This window comes from Saimiri boliviensis, chromosome 1 (genome assembly GCF_048565385.1).
Source record: "Saimiri boliviensis isolate mSaiBol1 chromosome 1, mSaiBol1.pri, whole genome shotgun sequence".
Taxonomy (NCBI): domain Eukaryota; kingdom Metazoa; phylum Chordata; class Mammalia; order Primates; family Cebidae; genus Saimiri; species Saimiri boliviensis.
This window is the reverse complement of record NC_133449.1, coordinates 83,539,728-83,560,275: the sequence shown is the minus strand read 5'-3', so window position 1 is coordinate 83,560,275 and position 20,548 is coordinate 83,539,728. Positions and strand designations below refer to the sequence as shown.

At 38.7% G+C, this 20,548-nt stretch overlaps 1 protein-coding gene and 1 long non-coding RNA gene across 5 annotated transcripts in view; one reads left to right on the top strand and one right to left on the bottom strand.

The window, feature by feature from the left end:
- Positions 1-8,028, top strand: part of ACYP2 (acylphosphatase 2) — a 191,188-nt gene extending 183,160 nt beyond the window's left edge. For 3 of the 4 annotated variants that reach the window (XM_074400155.1, XM_074400147.1, XM_010333602.3), the window contains one exon: positions 7,571-8,028. In XM_074400155.1, coding sequence (XP_074256256.1) covers positions 7,571-7,685 — 115 coding nt within the window. In that variant the 3' untranslated portion in view covers positions 7,686-8,028. The remainder of the gene's footprint in view (positions 1-7,570) is intronic. The other variant, XM_074400161.1, reaches the window with a different exon arrangement.
- LOC141584686 (uncharacterized) overlaps positions 1-20,548 on the bottom strand; it is a 67,898-nt gene that overhangs the window by 32,789 nt on the left and 14,561 nt on the right. The gene's annotated exons all lie outside the window — the stretch shown is intronic.

Here is a 20,548-nt window from a genome sequence, read left to right as displayed (position 1 = left end):
ACTACTAAGGGAGTTCAGTAAGGTATCTGATTACAATATACGAGATCACTAGTTTTCCTTTCTCTTGTTTAAAAACATAATGACTACAAAGCATCTTGTTCGAAATAGCAAAAACAAACAAACAAAAACACTAAGTATAAATTTATCAAGAGATATGCAGGACCTGAACTGAACAAACTAAAATTTTAGTGAGAAAATTTAAAGACTTGAGCAAAAGTGGAGAAAATTTTCACTCTTGATGACAAGCTTAAATATTGTTAGAATTGCCACCTCCCTCCAAATTATTTTTAGATTTAAAAAGGGAGGTGAAAGGATTGGACAAAATTATGCTAAACTCAAACAGAATGTATGCCACAAACAAGGACATTTAAAACTAGAGTAATAAAGAGGTGGAGGTATAGGGACTAATGGACATTAAAATATATTCTAAAACTGTAATAATTAGAATAGTACTGGTTTAGGGATTAACTAATCAATGGCGCCAAATAGAATGTCTATAAACAGACTCAGGCATTTTTACAAATTTAATATAACAGTTACATTTGGAATCTGTAGAAACAGATAAATTATTCAGTAAAAGGTGCTGGGGGAAATCTCTATTCAAAATTAAGACATCTTTTTCATATAAGGCAATCACATAATTCCAGATATATGAAAGATTTAAATATAAAGGATAAAGCCATACTTTCATATAAAGATGGCACATTTTGAACACATGCATTTGCCTCTGCTCCCTCCTAAACACTACTTAAATATCAGTAAAAAGGATTTTATAAACACTCACAAGGACAAATAATGGGAGATACAGCTACCACAATAAAACTTTGGAAAGTAGAAAGCAGATGAGCAGGTGGTAACACAAATCTGACTGTAAGCCTGCAGTGGGTAAAGCAGAGAACTGATCCAGTTAACACAGTGGACATCCCTCAAGGCTCAGGCCACTAGAAGTGGGCATGAGTTGGGGCTAAAAATAATGATTCCAACTCTGTTTACTAAGCAGTTGTCCTCCATGTCACACAGGAGAATAGCTGCCCTTCCTACCCAGGCAGAAGCCACAGTTTCATTTTTTTTGCAACAGTCTCACTCACTCTGTCACCAGGCTGGAGTGCAGTGGCACGATCTCGGCTCACTGCAACCTCCGCCTCCCAGGTTCAAGCGATTCTCTTGCCTCCGCCTCCTGAATAGCTGAGATTAAACGTACACACCACCACGCCCAGCTAATTTTTATATTTTTTAGCAGAGATGGGGTTTCACCATGTTGGCTAGGCTGGTCTTGAACTCCTGACCTCAACTGATCTACCCGCCTTAGCCTCCCAAAGTGCTGGGATTACAGGTATGAGCCACCGGGGCACAGCTGAGAAAATGATGCAGTGCTGAAGACAGGGATTCAGCGAAAGTTAATTCCTGGATGTTGGGCCCTTAACCTTCTTCCCAGATTCTCAAAACATGCATAACCAGACTCATAGCTTCTAGGCAGGAAATAGGGTGTATCTTTCCTGGACAATATGACCAGTCCAAGAGAAAAGATATCAAGGTGCCAACATCAGCGGCTCCCAGATGTAATGGTCACCCTAGAAAACCTAAGACCACAGCTCAGCGCTAAGGAGAAAGAGAAGTCCATTGCAGACTTGGGGATGGGGAGGTTGACACTCTGTCACTCGCTCCAGGAAACATCTGATTGAACAGTTAAATCTGCTCTCTGAAATGGATTGTCCCTACTGAAAAAGCTCTGGCCCAGGCATTGATCCCAGGCTCCACTGGTTTGGCCCCTGCTTGCAGGACAGGCATCTGAAGAGCACACCGCAAGGCAGGCGGGTGTGTTTGCAGGTCCCTGGCCATCTAGATGAATTTTAAGGGTCCTCATTGCTCTTTTGCAATTTCTTTCAGTTAACATTTGTCAACTCCTAGAGCAATTATTACACCTTTTCACTTTATTCAGTTCCTCAACTCTTTCACCACCCCCTTATTCTTAGTAAATTACCTTACCTCCCACACACAGAAGATGGAAGCTATCTCATGTGAATGCCTCTTCCTATCCAAATTGCTCTCCAATTTTTTTTTAATCCATTGTTTTCTCTTCCATACAGAGAAGATGTGTCCTCTTTTCTATACCTAATGAGTCAACTCATCTCTTGATCCTGTTTCTTCTGACTGCTCTGGCCTTGTTCTGTCAATTGTCACTCCTTTGCTGGAATCTCCAGTTCACTCCCTTTGCCTACTTGTGAGAGTATGTGTAGTGGACACTGATCTACCACTCAGATGCCCTTTCAGGATTGATGGATTCAATCCCCCAGATGCCTGGAGTGCTGCTGGAAGATGGTCCTCAGCCAACAGTCCTCTTCGGAAATTGCTCAGCAGAAGAAAGTCTGCTGAGCAGAAAGTGTGCTCAAGGTCACATCCTCTTCCCTGGGTAGCTCTCCGCTAATGACTGGGTTAATGTGGGGAATATAAAGACCAGCTCTCTCACCTTAACTTGAGACAAGTCTGAAAGGTCTTCCCAGTTTCAGAGCTCCTTGAGTCTTGGCTAAAGACTTCACTGAGACTGCATCACTGCCCAGCTCTCCCTCAGTCCACCCTCGTCTCCTTTCCTTGCCTCCCACAAGCTGTTAAACCTGAGAGCATTCCCTAATTAACTTCCTGCATGCTAATCATCTCAGAGCCCTGTATCCCAGCCTCCTTCTGACAGTATGTAAGACAAGGACGTTTAATAATTTGTTAGGTAGTACCAGGTTGCCCTTTCAAACATCGGTACAAATTTGCACTCCCATCACCAATGTAGAAAAGTTCCTCTTTTCCTACACCCGAACTGCCACTACTGGATATTAATCAAGCTTTTAAATCTTGCCATTTCATAAGTGACAGATGGTGTCTTATTCTTTATTTGTATTTTTTGAAATTGTGCTTAAAAGTGAGAATGTTTTTACATATTTACTGGCTATTTATATTTTCCTTTCATTTGCTTGTGCTATTTGGCCATTTTTCTGTGCACAGTCATACATATTGGTAATATACCATGTACCATAAATATGGTATATTAATTTCCAAGTACTGTTTGTGTAGTAAGAAAGCTGCAAATAAGTTTTATCAGATTTCTTTTTGTTTGGCTTTAAGACTTTCTTCTGGCATTCAAATGTTTTGCATTTTTTAAATTTGCTAACATCATCAACGTTTTTCCTGTGTTTCTTGGTTTTCTGTCATGCTTAAATTGGCATTTCCCATTCTAAGATTTGGGGGAAAAAAACACTTATATCTTCTTTAAAACTTAGTTCAAACGTCATTGCTGTCACAAATATGTCTCTGAGTACCTTGACCAGAGTTAACCCCCCAATTCCCTTCTCCCTTTTTATAAATCACACTGGCCATCATATTCTGCCTTAATATTATGGCCATTTTTATTATTCTCCAAACTCTTCTATTGGAATGTAAGATACTGAGGGAAGGAATTCCATTTTATTTTATGTTTTTTTATTTTATTTTTTTTGAGACGGAGTTACGCTCTTGTTACCCAGGCTGGAGTGCAATGGCACGATCTTGGCTCACCGCAACCTCCGCCTCCTGGGTTCAGGTAATTCTCCTGCCTCAGCCTCCTGAGTAGCTGGGACTACAGGCAGGCTCCACCATGCCCAGCTAATTTTTGTATTTTTAGTAGAGACGGGGTTTCACCATGTTGACCAGGATGGTCTTGATCTCTTGACCTCGTGATCCACCCACCTCGGCCTCCCAAAGTGCTGGGATTACAGGCTTGAGCCACCGCGCCCGGCCAGGAATTCCATTTTAAATCTCTATGTATGCCCTCCAGTATCTAGAATGACTTATATATCCTATGTAAATATTTATTGAATTGTATTAACTAGTACTGTTCGATTATGTGACTCTAACACTAAGGATTAGGGATTATGTTTATATATATATGTATGTATACATACACACGTTTATATGTATATAAAACACACATATATGTATATTTCATGTGAATTCTCATTAGACATAAATTTTGTGACTGGTTCTTTTTTTACTTGGAGAACTCTCAGTTCTGCCATCTTCAGTCCTGAGCCATACCTACCAAGGGCTGACTGCAAAAGCAGCACATGAGAGTGAGGTCTCAGGGCTTGCCAAGTGACATGTGACCAGAACACTCCTAGCTGAGGAGGCAGATCAGGCAGGGCGGTTCTTAGCAACAGGGCTGCATATATGGAGCCATGACACAAAGTGACCATCCTCCCCACAGGGTAAACAGAGCTCAGTCTCCCAACACCATGACCATCTGCCCCATCAGTGGCATAGATTCCTCCCAGGCTGTACTTTTGGCTGGGAAGAAGTCCCTGATGACGTTGAGGACCAGATACAGGGAGGTGTCTTAACTAGGTGAATACATTGAGCTGTCAGCTCAAGTGGATTAGTCATTGCTGTTCCTGTGCCCAGTAGTCCTAGTCTTGATTCATTGGTTTCAGTTTCTCCCTTCTCATTCTCTTGAGCCCATTCAAATACGGCTTTCATGCCACCACAACTTCTCCTGCCAAGGTCACAGGTGATGTTCACATGGCTGAACATAATGGCCAGTTATCATTTCTCACCTCGCTGTCTGTGCCAGCAGCATTGGCCTGGTGGATCCTTCTCTACTTGCTGAGGGCTTGATTGGGCTTCCTGCGCACCAGTTTTTCTCATACCTCACTGGATGCTTCTCCTTTGCTGGTTCTTCCTCTGCTTTCTGAGCACTCAACATTGGAGAACTCCCAAAGTACAGTCATTGGACCTATCTTTCTCTCTACATTCATTTTCTTGATGAACCCAGCCAATCTTAGAGCTTTCAACACTGTCTATCTGCTGACAAATTCCCAATTTTATTTTCTCTAGCCAGACTCGTAGGTCCAACTGCCTACTCAACATCTCACTTTTGGATGTCTAACAGAGATCTCAAATGTAACACTCCAAAACTGAGATTCTGCTCCTTCCCTTCCCCCAAAATCTGCTCCTCTCACAGTCTCTCCATTTCAGCAAATGACAACCCCATCCAACTAGTTACTCACACCAAAAACTCTGGTGTCATCCTTCACTCCTCTCCTTTTCTCACACCCACATTCAATCTGTCAGCAAATCTACTTTTACTATATCTTCAAAATATACTCCGAATCTGAATCCTCCTCACAACCACTCTGCTAACCACCCTGGGCAAGTTACTATCTCTTAAGTGTCTCTCTTTTCTCATCAATAACTGGGGGTAATACTAGCCTATCACTTACAGGGTTCACATGTGAAATAAAGGATAAGACATGTAAAGAACTTAGCATAGTGTCAAACCAGTTGTTAGTGCTTGGCCAGGCATGGTGGCGCACACCTGTAATCCCACCACATTGGGAGGCTGAGGAGAGAGGATTGCTTGAGGCTGGGAGATCAGCCTAGGGAACATAGTGAGATCTTGTCTCTACTAAAATTCAAAAAAATTAGCCAGATGTGGTGGTGCCTGTAGTCCCAGCTACCTGGGGACTGAGGCTGGAGGGTTGCTTAAGCCCTGAAGGTCAAGGCTGCAGTGAACCATGATCGCATCACTGCACTCCACCCTGGGTGACAGAGTGAGACTCTGTCTCAAAAAAAAAAAAAAAAAAAAAAAAAAGGTAAGGTTGTTAGTGCTTAATAAATTTTAGCTCTCATTATTTGTGGCCTCTCTTTTCTAGGTTTCAGGAAGACATGACTAGTAAAGTTGAAGCTATCAGCTCCTTTTCATAAAAACTGAGTTTTTTAGCTGGGCATGTGGCTCACACCTACAATCCCAGTACTTTGGGAGGCTGAGGCAGGTGGATCACCAGAGGTCAGGAGTTCAAAACCAGCTTGGCCAACATGGTGAATCCCCATCTCTAATAAAAATAAAAAAATATCCGGGTGTAGTGGCAAGCACCTGTAGTCCCAGCTACTCGGGAGGCTGAGGCAGGAGAATTGCTTGAATCTGGGAGGTCGCAGTGGGCGGAGATCTCACTACTACACTCCAGCCTGAGCAACAGAGTGAGACTCTGTCTCGAAAAACAAAACAAAACAAAACAAAAAACAGTTTTTTTCTTCAGCACATGAAATTTTCATTTTAAAGATTCCAACTAAATGAGCTAAAGAAAAAGAAAAAGAAGAAAAGTCCAAATTAACCTCACCCAGTAAAACTGTCACAAATAAGATCCAAATAAAGGGTTAAGAAAGCACAATGGCAATTTGAGTCATTGGATTTCTTCTCTAGCCTGATTAAGAGTAATTTTCAGCTAACCTAGAAAATATTCTTTTTTTTTTTTTTTTTTTTGAGACGGAGTTTCACTCTTATTACCCAGGCTGGAGTGCAATGGCGTGATCTCGGCTCACTGCAACCTCCGGCTTCTGGGTTCAGGCAATTCTCCTGCCTCAGCCTCCTGAGTAGCTGGGATTACAGGCACATGCCACCATGCCCAGCTAATTTTTTGTGTTTTTAGTAGAGATGGGGTTTCACTACGTTGACCTGGATGGTCTCGATCTCTCGACCTCGTGATCCACCCGCCTCGGCCTCCCAAAGTGCTGGGATTATAGGCGTGAGCCACCGCGCCCGGCCTTAGAAAATATTCTTGATCTAAAGTTATATAAGATTGTCACGTACCATACTGCATAGCTGTATACAGCCCTAGCTTCATAACCTGAAGTAATTCTGGGATATGAGTAAACTCATGGTATGTTTCTACAACAGCAACCGAGATAACAGCCGTTATTTGTATAAAATAGCTTTGTTTTATAAACCCATAGTCCCACTAAATCTATCATCCCAACTAATTATTAATAGGTAGAAAGATTCTGGGAAATCCTCAGTGTTAGCTGAGATGTCAGCAATATACAATAGGCCTGAATTATACAGGCAGCATCTAGGGTAAGTGCCCTAATGAATAAGTTAGATACATGGATATCACTAATAAGATAAACCATTGCACTAAGTAAGCAGAAAAATATTTCAGAGCATTCAACTTGCCCTTTAATATAATTGCTTTGTTAATATATGTGATGAGAAACAATATTTGGATAAGAAAAAATGCTTATCTTCTATTTTAATGTTTTTGGAAAATTATGTTTATTCTTTATTCTTTCAGTATTGCTCTCTCTCACCATATATATATCTGCATGTTATGCATATGTGTGTGCGTGTGTGTGTGTGTATACACACACAAACACACATAAATACATGAAACATCTACCACATGCTGAGTAATGAGGAAACAATAGTGAATTGTTTTTGTTACTAAGTTCCTTATTAAAATGTTTTTATCGTTTTAATTATAAGAGCTAGGTAACAATGGCCTTGGAGTGTTTTAAGTTGGGGAGTGGGGGGAATAACTCTAATATAAAATCATCAGGAATTTTCTGTTCTTAATGTATTATTAGCTTTTATTTGTCCATATTTAATTATACTTTATGGTATTCTTAGAGTGACATATACAATGTAAACAAATTTAAATATCACATATGCAAAAAGTTACTTAGTAAACTCCCATTAATACCTACCGCGGGATCATTTTAGCCTATCCATGTATACTCTGTGTGCTAATTTTATTTATTTGTCTATTTTTTGTAGGAAGTCCTGGCTGAGCAAAGTTGGAAGCCCTAGTTCTCGCATTGACCGCACAAACTTTTCTAATGAAAAGACCATCTCTAAACTTGAATACTCTAATTTTAGTATCAGATACTAATAGAAGAGAAAAATCATAAAGCTTACACTCCACAACAGATACTGCATGTTCTTAAGACTACGTATATTAGAATAATCATAGCAGAGGAGGGTAAAAAAGAAACTTTGTGTTCTGAAAACTAGCTGAGTGTATGTATTACTAAAAATGTCTGACACTGAAGTAATTTTACTCAACTGTGTTTTCAACAAGCAAAAATATAGAATTCTAAGATTAAAATGTCATTACAAGATATTTAGTATGAACATTTAAACCTGACTCCTGGAATCTTTAATTTCAATGAATATTACAGTATATATGTTATTTGGTGAGACGTAACACAATAAAGTTAACCATTTAAAAATTATTTTCACATACTGTTGTCTGTTGAATTATAAAATCCTCTGAATAATAATTTGTTACTACGGTTGAATAATTTGTTATTAAACTTTTTAAAAAGAACCAGTGGTTAGAAATAAATGTATGTGATGATCAATATAACTATAAAATATTACCAATGAAGAATTTTAAATTCTGGTTAATGTGAACATTATTCAGTTGGAGCTACTTAATGCCTCCCATATTGTGGTGTCCAGTGAACATCCAGGCTGAATTATGGTAGCTAACAAGAACTAACTACTTCAGTATAGCAAGCAGAAGATTTTCAACCACCACCCACAACAGATGTCCTATTAACCAGAAAAGAAACCGACAGTCTAAGTGAATCATATTATAATGTTCCCTAAACTTGGCCTATCACTTGGGAATCTTCACATGTAACTGATAAAGCAACAGAGAATTTAAAGGGAAAGTTTTTTTTTTCTATAGCATAAAATTATAATATTGAAAAACGAGGACCTTTAATGCTAAACACTGGGGAATTTCAAATGTTGTAGGCATATACTTGCACATCTTCCATGATTTTTAAACTTTTTATAGCAATGGAATCCTTCCTTAAACCAAAAATTTATGTGTAATTGAATACGTAAGTTGTTTTTTTTTTTTTAAGTAAAGCAAATCACAGCTACTGTGATTAAAGTAGAGATGGGAGTCCCCAGAGCCTTGCACACTTGGTGTCCACTGGGACAATTTCAAATACTTTGCTAGTGCACTTTGAAAACTACTATTCTAGCTATGGAACAAATCTCCCTTGCTGTCCTCCAGGGCCTGGAGAACAAAATGCAAGCCTTTTTCTCTTCTACCTACTGCAAGAAAAGAAATTAGAAGAGATGAAGAGCGGGGTAAGTTTGTTCATTGGGAAGGTTAACTCCTTGATATCACATGTATAGAAAACAATACAGCATTAGGGAATGACTTTCCAGACAAACAAAGGAATAAAGAACTTTGCTATTATTCTAATACCATCATCATGTTGAATATTATATGTGTCAAATGTCACACAGGAGAATCTGTTGAGATACTCATTTAGATTTTGCTCTCCTGTTTCCCCACTCCTGATTCCAGAAAGGTAGACAAGTCTCTGTGTTCCCTTATTTCAGGGAAAGCTTTGGGTGCTAGATCCCCCTGAAGACAAACTTTCTTCCAAAATTTCATTTAAAAGAGGGCATTATGCTGTGGGTCGAGGAGAAAGACATATGCTGGGCTTTTAGATGATAAAAGAGAAGCAGCTGTGAGAGCCAAAGAGGACAAGGAGATTATCCAGGACTTTGGAAAGGAACCAAAGGCTGTGGATTTCCCAAACTATGGAGACCTGCACCTTCCTCCCCAGTGGCACCTCTGCATATAGCTAAACCTGAAAGGGAAGCAGCTGTAGTACCCAGAGAAGCTAGATCCCAGGCCCAGGGGCTCCCAGCATTACGAAGATTCCTGACCCCAAAACTTTTTCAAAGCATCCTACAAACACCAGCATGGTTACAAGGAACCACAGTGGCTTGAACAGTGGTCATAGTAATTGGTATGCGCTGGAGACAGAAAGGTCTTTCCTTAACGTTTCTCTGTATATAACCCTTGGCATGCTCCTTCTGAGAGTAGGAACAAAGCAACAGGGATGACTAAATATCCACCTCCACACAGGCTTGGGAGCTGGCTTGCTTTGATTTGGAGAAAATAAAGCAGACATGTTTTTTACTCGCAAGTTTGAAAGCAAAACTCGTATCTCTCTAAACATAGAAAGGCTAAGTGATTGAAAAAAATATGTGATCTCAGAAGTGACACCAATATGTCACTTTTTATTATCCTGATATCCTTTGGTAGTCCTCTTTAAGAAAATCACTCTTTGCTAGAACAATTTTCTAACTGCACAAGGTGAATCACACTAGTCGAGATTACCTAATGATTAGTACAGAACTAAATTCTATTACTAGATGAAAAATGTAGATTATGGTTGAAAAACATGTTCAGGAGTGGGTAGGAAGCAAGGGAAATCAGGCTAAAGTAACATAAAAATGTGCTATGGAGACCAGGCAACACATCTCCACAGTAAACTTAATATGCCAAATTTCATATTGAATTTACACAGCAAATTTTTAATCTACATTATTTTAGATAACAAATTGTGATAGGTTTGTATCAGAATTAGACATTTTAGAAACCAAGAAAAAATTTAAGCAAAAACTGGAGCCCTACATTTCAGTGACTATCAACCAGTGATCTCAACGCTCCGTGCACCCATGCTATTCCCCCAAGACACGACATACCAGAATTAGGGGGAGAAGTGTGATTTGTACAATCATATTATTTTTCACATTTGCACAAAAATATCTTTTTGTTTTTGAGGCAGGGTCTCGTTCGGTTGCCCAGGCTGGAGCTGCAGGGGCATGATACTGGTCATTGCAGCTTCAACATTCTGGGTTCAAGCAATCCTCCTACCTCTGCCTCCCAAGTAGCTAGGACTACAGGTACCTGCCACCACACCCAGCGAATTTTGTTTATTTTTTTGTAAAGACCAAGTCTCGCTATGTTGTCCAGGCTGGTCTCAAACTCTTAGACTAAAGTGATCCTCCTGCCTCAGCCTTCCAAAATGCTGGGATTACAGGCATGAGCCACTGCACCCAACTAAAAATGTGGATTTTTTAAACCCAAGAAGTTCAATAGAATTTTCTTGGCTGGAGGGATATGTGCAAAAAATCCAGACTTTTTACCGGTAGGGCACATAGGAACGGCAGGGGTATAGGAGACAAATTAGATTTTTATCTGACGAAGGGTGTGGGTCTCTAAGGTTGAGAAGAAGCAATCCAAGTTTCATCTGGGAGTGAGAATCTTTAAGTTCAGGGAGTACCCTAAGGCCCAAAGAACACAGCGTAGCACCTCACAGGACAAGGGCAGAAAACACTGCAGAAGGCAGGAGCAGGAAGTGGGTGGAGACAGCAATATCAGTCAGTCTGACTTTGCTGCAAGCTGGTCACCACTTTTAAGACTAAGTATTTTTAACTTCATGTACTGAAGGAATTTTTCAAAAGCATGTATCACTAAACTCATAATTAGGGACAACAGACAAACAGAATTCACTTCTAAAAATGAGCTTGTATTTGAAAGTATACAGGCCACAAATATACTTTATACAGTAAATCCTTGGTTTCTGTTGATAAAGAAATGTTCTCTATTTGGTTAAAAGGAAACATTTTCACATCTGGGACTAATTTCAGGAGCTGAAAACAAGCAGCATGGTATGGTAGAGAACACTCTGCTCTAGGAAGCACAAGACCTGCGTTCTGGCCCAGTCCATCCACTGATGGGCTGTGCCTCAGTTCCCTCAATTGCAAAGTCAAGAAGTTAAACTAAATCAGGATTTTGTACTGCCTTCCATTGAGCCACAGGACTCCCAGCAGGTGGTACCAGGAGGGCTACAGAAGGGCAGTCAGAAAGATGGACAATCTCACCTTGGCCCAGGGCCCTGATCCCCACGCCAATCAGAGCAGCTCCACCCACATCTCTTCCATACATCGGGATTGTCCATAAGACATCTTTTGAGAAGAATTCTGCCTCAAAGAAATTTTTAAAACCACAAAGACACTTAGTATCTAGGGTCTTCTTTTTTCAATGTCAATAAATGCTAAACTCAAATGCAGTTCCTGTTCTCCTGATACTTCTGTCAAGCCCATGGAGTATGTGTATGTAACCTTAAGCTATTTCTGTTGAAAACACATATAATTCATGAAAAGTACTATTGGAAAAAAAAAATCTTCTTCATAATGGTTCCCATGAAGGTCCACAGCGGCTAAGGTGGCTAAATTTTTTTTATTTTTTGAGACAATCCCACTCTGTCACCCAGGCTGGAATGCAGTGACATAGTCAGGGCTCACGGCAACCTCAACTCCTGCACTCAAATAACCCTCCTGCCTAAGCCTCCTGAGTAGCTGGGACTACAGGTGCCACCTGTAATCCCACCAATTTTTCTTTCTTTGGAAGTTTTTTGTAGACACTGTGTCTTGCTATGTTGCCCAGGCTGGTCTCAAACTCCCGGCCTCGAGCAATTCTCCTGTGTTGACTTCCCAAAGTGCTGAGATGATAGGAGTGAGCTGCTGTGCCCTGTCAGCTAAAATATTTCTGAAACTAATTTTCTGTTGTCTTTCATTCCTATTCTTACCTTACCGTGATTTTAAAAATTCAGGAGGAAATACACATATATAATTTGTGGGTTAATTAAAAAGTGTTTTATAAGCACATCTTGGGGATCTTAACCTAACATTTAGAACTGTGTGTAAGAACTACTTTTCCATTTCTTAACTGGTTCAAATGGTTTTGAATAAAACTGACATCTGAAAAAATTTAAAATTTTAGAATTAAAAATTCTAGTCACTGTGTGATCTCTTTAGCTAGTTTTTCCACAGAAATGGGGTGTTTTGTGTTTGCCTTTCAGAGAGCCGGACTTATGCTTTATTCTCTGCTGGAAATAGCAGTGTGCATTGTTGGTTGGACGTTCCAGATACTTCTCTCATCCTCAAACTACATTTTTATTAGTTTTATTTTCCATGTTGGCAAAATGGACGTTGCAAATAGCAGTGAATACAAGCCTGTAATATAGCTTTTTCTCTCTCACTCCCATTTTTTTTTTACAAATATTAGAAGACAAATAGAGAAAAAGAGAAGGTGCAAGAGATTGATTGTATTGAAAATGTCATTTTATTTCAAAACAAGAATTATAGTCATTTCATTATTTGCAAACATCAAGGCAATATTTCTGCCAAATGCAGTGCAGATTAATCTATATTAAAAATATGCCTGCAACACTCAACCAGGAAATTGACAAAATGAGCAGACACTGTGTAATATGACATCAACCAGAAAAAAATGGAGCAGAAATCATTCTATTCCTCGGGGATGATTTTCTGAGGCAGCAAAAAAAGAATCAACCCTTCTCTCTTACCTCATCCCAACTACCCTTCCTTCTCCACTGAGTGGGCTAACATGACTCATCAGTCACAGCACACAGGAATGAGAAGGTCACAGGAAGTGGCATAGTGGGTAGCCCCTTTTCTCAAAGAACGGAACTGGAGGCATAGAAAAGAGCCTCAGTGGCAGAGCATGCTGGAAATTGCATTGAGGGATGCTAACGGTAATAACAAAACCAGAAACAAAACCGAGGGGGTGATGATCACGAAACAGGGATAATGGTTATTTTGGGTTAGAGGAAAGGCGTTGAGTCCTAGGACAAGCACATGAAGGCTTCTCCACTAGCTAGCTGGTGGTCTTAACGTTTCTCCACTTGAATGGTAGCCCCATAACGGTTCACTTTATAATTGTTTAAACTCTACAACATATTTTATACATCCTTTCATAGGTATATTTCATAATTTAAAAAATATTAAGACTCCTAGAAATCTCATAGCAAAAAAACCCCAAATACTGGATCACAGCAGATAGACTAGTCCAAGGTTTTAGACTTGAGAGAAATAACCTCTACTGGCAAATGCCAGTATAAAACCAAACTCTCCTCATTAAAAGATGAAGAAATGGGAAACAAAAACCAGCCTTGCAATTTACAAAGAAGCACTATACAACCCAAGGTACAGGGTGCATTACCCTTTAAAATCAAAGGAAGTACATACCTCTAAAAATTACTACACAAAAAAATATTTACGTTGATCTCTATGAAATGAGAAGGGAGCCTTTAGGAAGAAAATGTGCAGGTTAAAATTAAATATATAGATGAAAGAATTTTAGCTGAGTCGTAAAGATCATAGTCTGAAGAAGAGGCAACAAACACATACACACACACTTAAAGACAAACTGTAGGAAATACTAAAGACAATAGAATTATAACCCATTCTGGAATTAGCAACTGGTAAATTGAACTGGTATATATAAAACAGTGGCTGCCAAACCCAGTTGGCTTCAGAATTACCTGGGGAGCATTGTAAATATATTTCTTGCCAAACCCCACCCTAGACCTACTGAATAAGGATCCTCCATGGTTTTTGTCTCTAAATCTGAATGTTTAAAAAAAAAAAAGCACCAAATGATTTTGACAATCAGGCAGGCTTAGAAAACAATGGTGTACAGAATAAATTTTAAAAGTTCAACAGGAGAGTGGAAGGAGCAAGAAATATAAGTGTGAGAGAGAAAGTAATTTGGAAGAGAGAGAATGTATCTAAAGCACCAATAAATCAGTGATAGAAGTTCCTGGGTAAAAAAGTCAGGATAATTGAAACAGAAGGAAAAACCAGCTATGATAGAAGAGAAACCTCCTTGAGTTAAAGTATATGGCCACAAGGCTGGGCACAGTGGCTCACGCCTATAATCCCAGCACTTTGGAAGGTCAAGACAGGTGGATCACCTGAGGTCAGGAGTTCAAGACCAGCCTGGCCAACATGGTGAAACCCCATCTCTACTAAAAATACAAAAATTAGCCAGGTGTGGTGGTGGGCACCTATAGTCCCAGCTACTCAGGTGGCTGAGGCAGGAGAATTGCTTGAACCTGGGAGGCGGATGTTGCAGTGAGTTGAGGTCACGCCACTGCACTCCAGCCTGGGCAACAGAGTGAGACTCCCCCTCGAAAAACAAAACAAAACAAAAATAAAGTATATGGCCATAAAGTAAACAGTAAAGTATTAAATGAAATATAAATGTATAAGCCAAAATGCTTTAGCATTCCACCTCAAGAGGAACCTAACTTCTACCCAGGATCTGCCGTTTCTCCAATCCATTCACTCCCCACCCTCTTATACTGCCATTTCATGCTTTCTCCTCAGTCCTCAAATCTCCACACCCTCTCCCTGACTCCATGCGACCTTGCTTCCTATTTCCATCAGACAGAACTTCCATGAGCACCTAGCATTGCATCTACCTACCTACCTCTACCTGTGCCCAAGTGCTTGCTCTACCATCCTATTACCACAGATGAATTATTTATGATCCTAATTAAGGCAATGCCTGGATTCCATATCCTCAAGGATTCTTCCTTATGACTCCTCCATCATCAATTTTTATTTCCTACTAAAAGCCTCCCTCCCCTCAAACATGCTATTATCTCTCCCTGTCTTGGCCTATCTGGCTCTGGCCACCTGTTTCTTCCTTTTACAGATGAACTCCTCAGAAAAGCTGTCTACACTTGCTGTCATCTAACTCCTCCATTCTCCTCGAACCTGTTTCTATCACGCTTTTGCTCTCCTACACCCACCAGTCTACCAGCCTCCTCTTCCCTCACGACTTCATTTCATGGCAGCTAACTCCACCATCCAGTTGTCTGTCCTCCTCACTTAAACCTATCAGCACTTTTTTCACTTGGCTTCTTGGACACCACACTTTCTTTGGATTCCATTTTCCTCAATATTCATACCTTTTCCGTCTTTGCTGCTGATTTCTCATCATCTCTCTAACTTCTCAATGTTGGAGGGCCACAGAGCTCAGGCTCTAGACATGTTCTCTCCTTCACCTATACTCATGCCTGGCAATATTATCCACCTCAGAACTTTAAATACCACGTGCATGTTGACAACCCTAAACTTTATATCTACCACTTACGCTTATCCTCTCAACTCCAGATTCAGATAGCCAGCAGCCTCCTCAACATTCCCAGTTGAACATCTAATAGGCATTTCAAATTTTAATGTTCCAACCTGTGCCACACTTCCCTCCTTAGCTGATGGCTCCTCCCACAGACCTCCCTCCTCAGCTCACAGTCCCTCTCACAGACTTGCCACCTCAGCTGACTGTCCCTCCAGCAGACCCCCTCTTTTATCTGATGGCCCCTCCCACAGGATGATTTTGAAGTCATCTTTACCTTTCTCTTGCATTCATGCCCTTGTTGTCTCTATCTTCAAATGTCCAGAATTGCTTAAAACTAATCCACTGGGGTAGGGGGAAGAGTTGTGAAGAGAATGGGATAGAAAATACAGGTATAGGTGAAACAAGACTGAACATGAGTTGACAACCCATGTTCTAAAGTGGGCACATGGGGATTCATTAGACTATTCCCTATTCTTTTATGTTAATATTTTTATAATACAAAGTTATGCTGATTCTAACCATTTCTGATTACCTCTACAGTGGCAGCACTGACCCCATCACCATCCTTACTGTCATAGCCTTCTAACTGAACCCCTTGCCTCTACCCTTCTTCAGTCTATTCAAAACAGCATACAAGTGACGCTCTTAAAACAGAAGCCAGGTCATGCCACACCCCAGCTCAAAACCTCATTGCAATCCATCTTACTCTCAGGAAAAGCCAAAATCACTACAATGGCTTACCAGGCCCTGCGCAATCTAGTCTCCCCTTGTGTCTTTGGCCCCATCTCTCTCTTGCTCACTCTGCTCCAGCCACATGGAACTCCCTACCCTTCCTTAACCATCCCAAGTAAGCTCTACTCTTAGGCCTTCGCTCTTCTTCCAAATATCCACAGATATCACTCCTCCACTTCCTTCTGGCCTTTGGATGAATGTCCCTTTATCAACAAGTCCTGCCCTGATCACCCTATTTAAATTGTCAAATATTCACTCCTTTACTTTCTCCATGGTGCATGTCACCATCTAATGAGTATGTTTTACTTATTTGTCTTTCATTCCAACATAAGCTACACTGGGAAAGGAATTTTTATATTAGTGTACCTTGCTACATCTGTAACACTGAGAACAATATGTTATCATAGGGAATGATCACTAGTATTTGTTGAATTAAATAAAAGAAATACTTCTCCAAGGACTTAAGCTAAGATGACAGAAGTCAGACCCCATATTCATGATAAGTTTAAAATGGTTAAAATTATCCTATAATAATTCCTCTCAGAATTCAAGCATATTCTGATTACAAGAGACAGATTTAAATCTAACAAAAAGGACTATCATCCATGATATAGTGACAAATCCTGGACCTAATCTTCTATGGTAAATAACTAGAATGTTGAACAAAATACATGGAACAATTGTTTTCAGACACAGGACAATGGTTAGTCCAACAGCTAGTGTAACAACAACAACAAAAAGAGCTCTACGATTGCCCTAGTTTCCTGCATACAGGCAATTTCCAAACTGCAGGAGCAGGACAGGAGAATCGAAACAGTGCCTGGAGATGTTGCTGAACAGATAGAGAACCGTGTTGAAAGAGACTAAGGCAGCTGAAAATTGCAGGTTAGAATTCCAGAAGAAAAGAAGCTACGCAGGAAAAAAAAAAAAAAAAAAAAAGCTTCAGAAATATGCACGGGGTTCTCTTGAATTTTTCCTGAGAATTAGCCATGCATATATAGACTGAAATTCCACAGAGTTGTGCAAAAAATGCCTGGAGAACTATAAAAAGAAGAAAATCTTGGAGTTAACATGGAGCTAAAAGAAGTTCAAACGGAAGCAGATAGTTCTCAGTGATCATTCTAGATCGACCCTAGGAAAGATTAAAAATAGCACTTTAAGGGACCAAACTGATTAACCAGTAACTGCTGGCCAAAACAAAGTACAACATTCCTAACAGAAAGATTTTTTAAAAATCTAGATTTTAAAGAACATTATAAGCATCTAGCATTATGTAGAATTCCACGTCTACTGAGATTTGAAAATAAAGACAAAATTTAAACTTTATCAGATAAACCAAATCTGAAAAGAATTGTCAGCAGACCATCTCAATGATAAATGTTACATGAAGCTCTTTCAGTAGAGGGAAAATGACACCAGATGGAAACTCAGATTTACATAAAGAAATAAAGAGTACTAGAAAGGGTACATACGGGGTTAAATGAAGAAGACATTTTCTTCTCATTAAAAAATTTAAGACATTTTCTTCTCTTTTAAAAAAATCACAACAAAAATAGTCATTTATTGATAGGCTTATAATTTATACGGAAGCAACATGTATGACAATAATAGTGCAGAGGATATGAGGGAGAGGTGTAAGTACTCTCCGGTAAGGGTCTTGCACTACACATAAAGTAGTGTAATTTGAAGGTAGACCATGATAAGTTAAATTTGCACATTGTAAATCTTAGGACAAAGACTTAAAAAAAAAAAAGGTACAGCTATATGTTCTGTATCTGGATTGAGGTGTAGCTTATACAGGTAGGTGTGTGAGTATGTGTGGATACACACATACGTATTTGTCAAAATTTATTAACTTACACTCTTAAAATAAGTACTTGTATGTGAATTCTACCTCAATAATGTTTGATTTTTTTTGAGGTGGTCAGGCAGATTTGAAAAAGAACCCAATAAAATTTTTAAAATTTTTCAAAAAACATAAAGGCTAAAGTTATAAACTTAGACATGATGTTAAACAGCAGATTAGACACAGCCAAAGAGAATATAAGTGAGCTGAAAACAAATACTGCAAAATATTGCATACTGAAAATTTGAAAGAAAGTAGAGACCCAGAAGATAGAAGGAAAAGTCTTAAAAATGTCTTATCAAATTCTCAGAAAGAATAAAAGGGAACAAAGTTAGAGGATAAGTAATCATGGTGATGACAGATACTTCTGCAAAACTGACCCCAAAATCTTGAATCTACACAGAAGGCATACCATATTCCAAGTAATAAAACACTCTTAAAATTTACACATAAACACGTTATAATAAAATTCTACAGCTTAAAATAACAAAGGCAAAATATTTAAAAGTAGCCAGAGAGAAAAGATAGATCATCAAACAGCAATTGGTTTTACAGCTGATTGTTCAACAGCAACAATCGAAGCCAGAAAAAATTGGAATAATATCTTCGAGGTCTTAATATAGAGTAACTATCAACCAGAACTATCTTTTTAAAATGAGAGAGAAAAAAAGAATGAAGACATTTTTGGAAAATCAAAATCTGGTATTATAAGCCTGTGTATTTTGTGAAAAAGCAGAAAACACAATGGTGTATATGTAAGTCTTCACGGAAACTATATATAGTTTTACTCTCTGCAGCTTTTTGCATATAAATCGTTGTATGCATATGGTTTTGTGTGTGCATGTAGTTTTACATATATGCATAAAATGTATATTACATAGGCTACAGAATATAGAGAGAGAATTCTGCATATGTACATAGAATTAAGTTTCACATGGATATGCAGTCTAGGTATAAGTATACCTCTAAATAGCTCTACCAATAGAACTTTCTGTAATAATGAAAAATATTTTATATTTGGGCTAATACCATTGCCACTAGCCACATGTGGCTATTGAGCCCTTGAAATGTGAACTAAATTTTTAGTCTTATTTAATTTTAATTAATTTAAACTTAAATAGTTTCATGTAGCTAGTGACTACCATGTGAGAAAGCCCAGCTATAGACTTATGGTGAGAAATGGAAGCAAATCCACTGAAATTGGATAGTGATTGTCTCCAACTGGTAGAATTTTGCTTTACATCTGTATTTATGCAAACCTTTTATAACATGAAAAAACTTATTTTAAATGATGCATATTTCTAATACTTAATTTGTAATTAGTGATTTTACAAGAAAATTTTAGAATTAAACTGTAATATTTAAAGTGTAGAAACTGATTAGCACTTACTTCTTATAGTATTTATCTCTGGACATTTTTATGCCAACAAGTAGTCTTGCAATGGAAACTTTTTTAAGTTCTTTTTTCTTTTCTTGGTAGAGAAGAGGTATTGCCATGTTGCCCAGGCTAGTCTCAAACTCCTGGCTTCAAGCCATCCTCCCGCCTCAGCCTCCCAAGGCATGAGCCACCATACCCAGCCAGAAACATCATTTTAATTTAAGTAAAACAGTTTAGAGTTTCCATGTTACAATAAAATCAGTAGTTTCTTTATAATAATATTTCTTTTGTATTGCAATTCATCTAGATAGGATTATTTGCAAAAAATGCAAGAGAAGATAGTCTATCTCAGAGACATGATGGATTTATACTCCGAAAATATAAAAATAAGTTAAAATGTTGAAACACTCATTCACAAACTATATAACATAATTTAAAAAAGAAAGATCTTTGGGTTTGTGGTTGCTTACAATTTAACAAATATTTTAATAAAGTAGAAAATAAAATTAGTTTAACTGTAGAGATGAATAAAATATTTAATATTAGATTTTTAGGAAACTGGGAGGATACTCTATAAACTTTACCAATTTGCCTATGACCTCCTTACCATCCCTCTCTCATACAAATTTGCTCAATTTAGCAAGAGTAAGAATTATCTTAACGGGTCCCATTAGTGCCTACAATATGCAGTCTGCATAATACATTTGAGGCATCAGCATTCCGGTATTTAGGCTGTAGCTTAACTCTGATTTTAAAAAGAATGCCAATGTTCCATTCATTGTTTCACCCATTGTTTGAAAACAGAGTGGGGGGAAAAAATGAGCTATTTTCAAACGTCAGCAAACCCGGGTAACTGTAAATGTTTAGAGCTGTCAATCTATGGCACATCACAGGGGTTTAATTCAGCAGTACGTGTATAAGCAAGTATCACTGCCTGCCAGCCATGAGTTCAGACTGCTAATACAGGTTTAATTTCTACTTTGCACATCCTTTAGTACTAAAAATTTCACTATATTTAAAAAA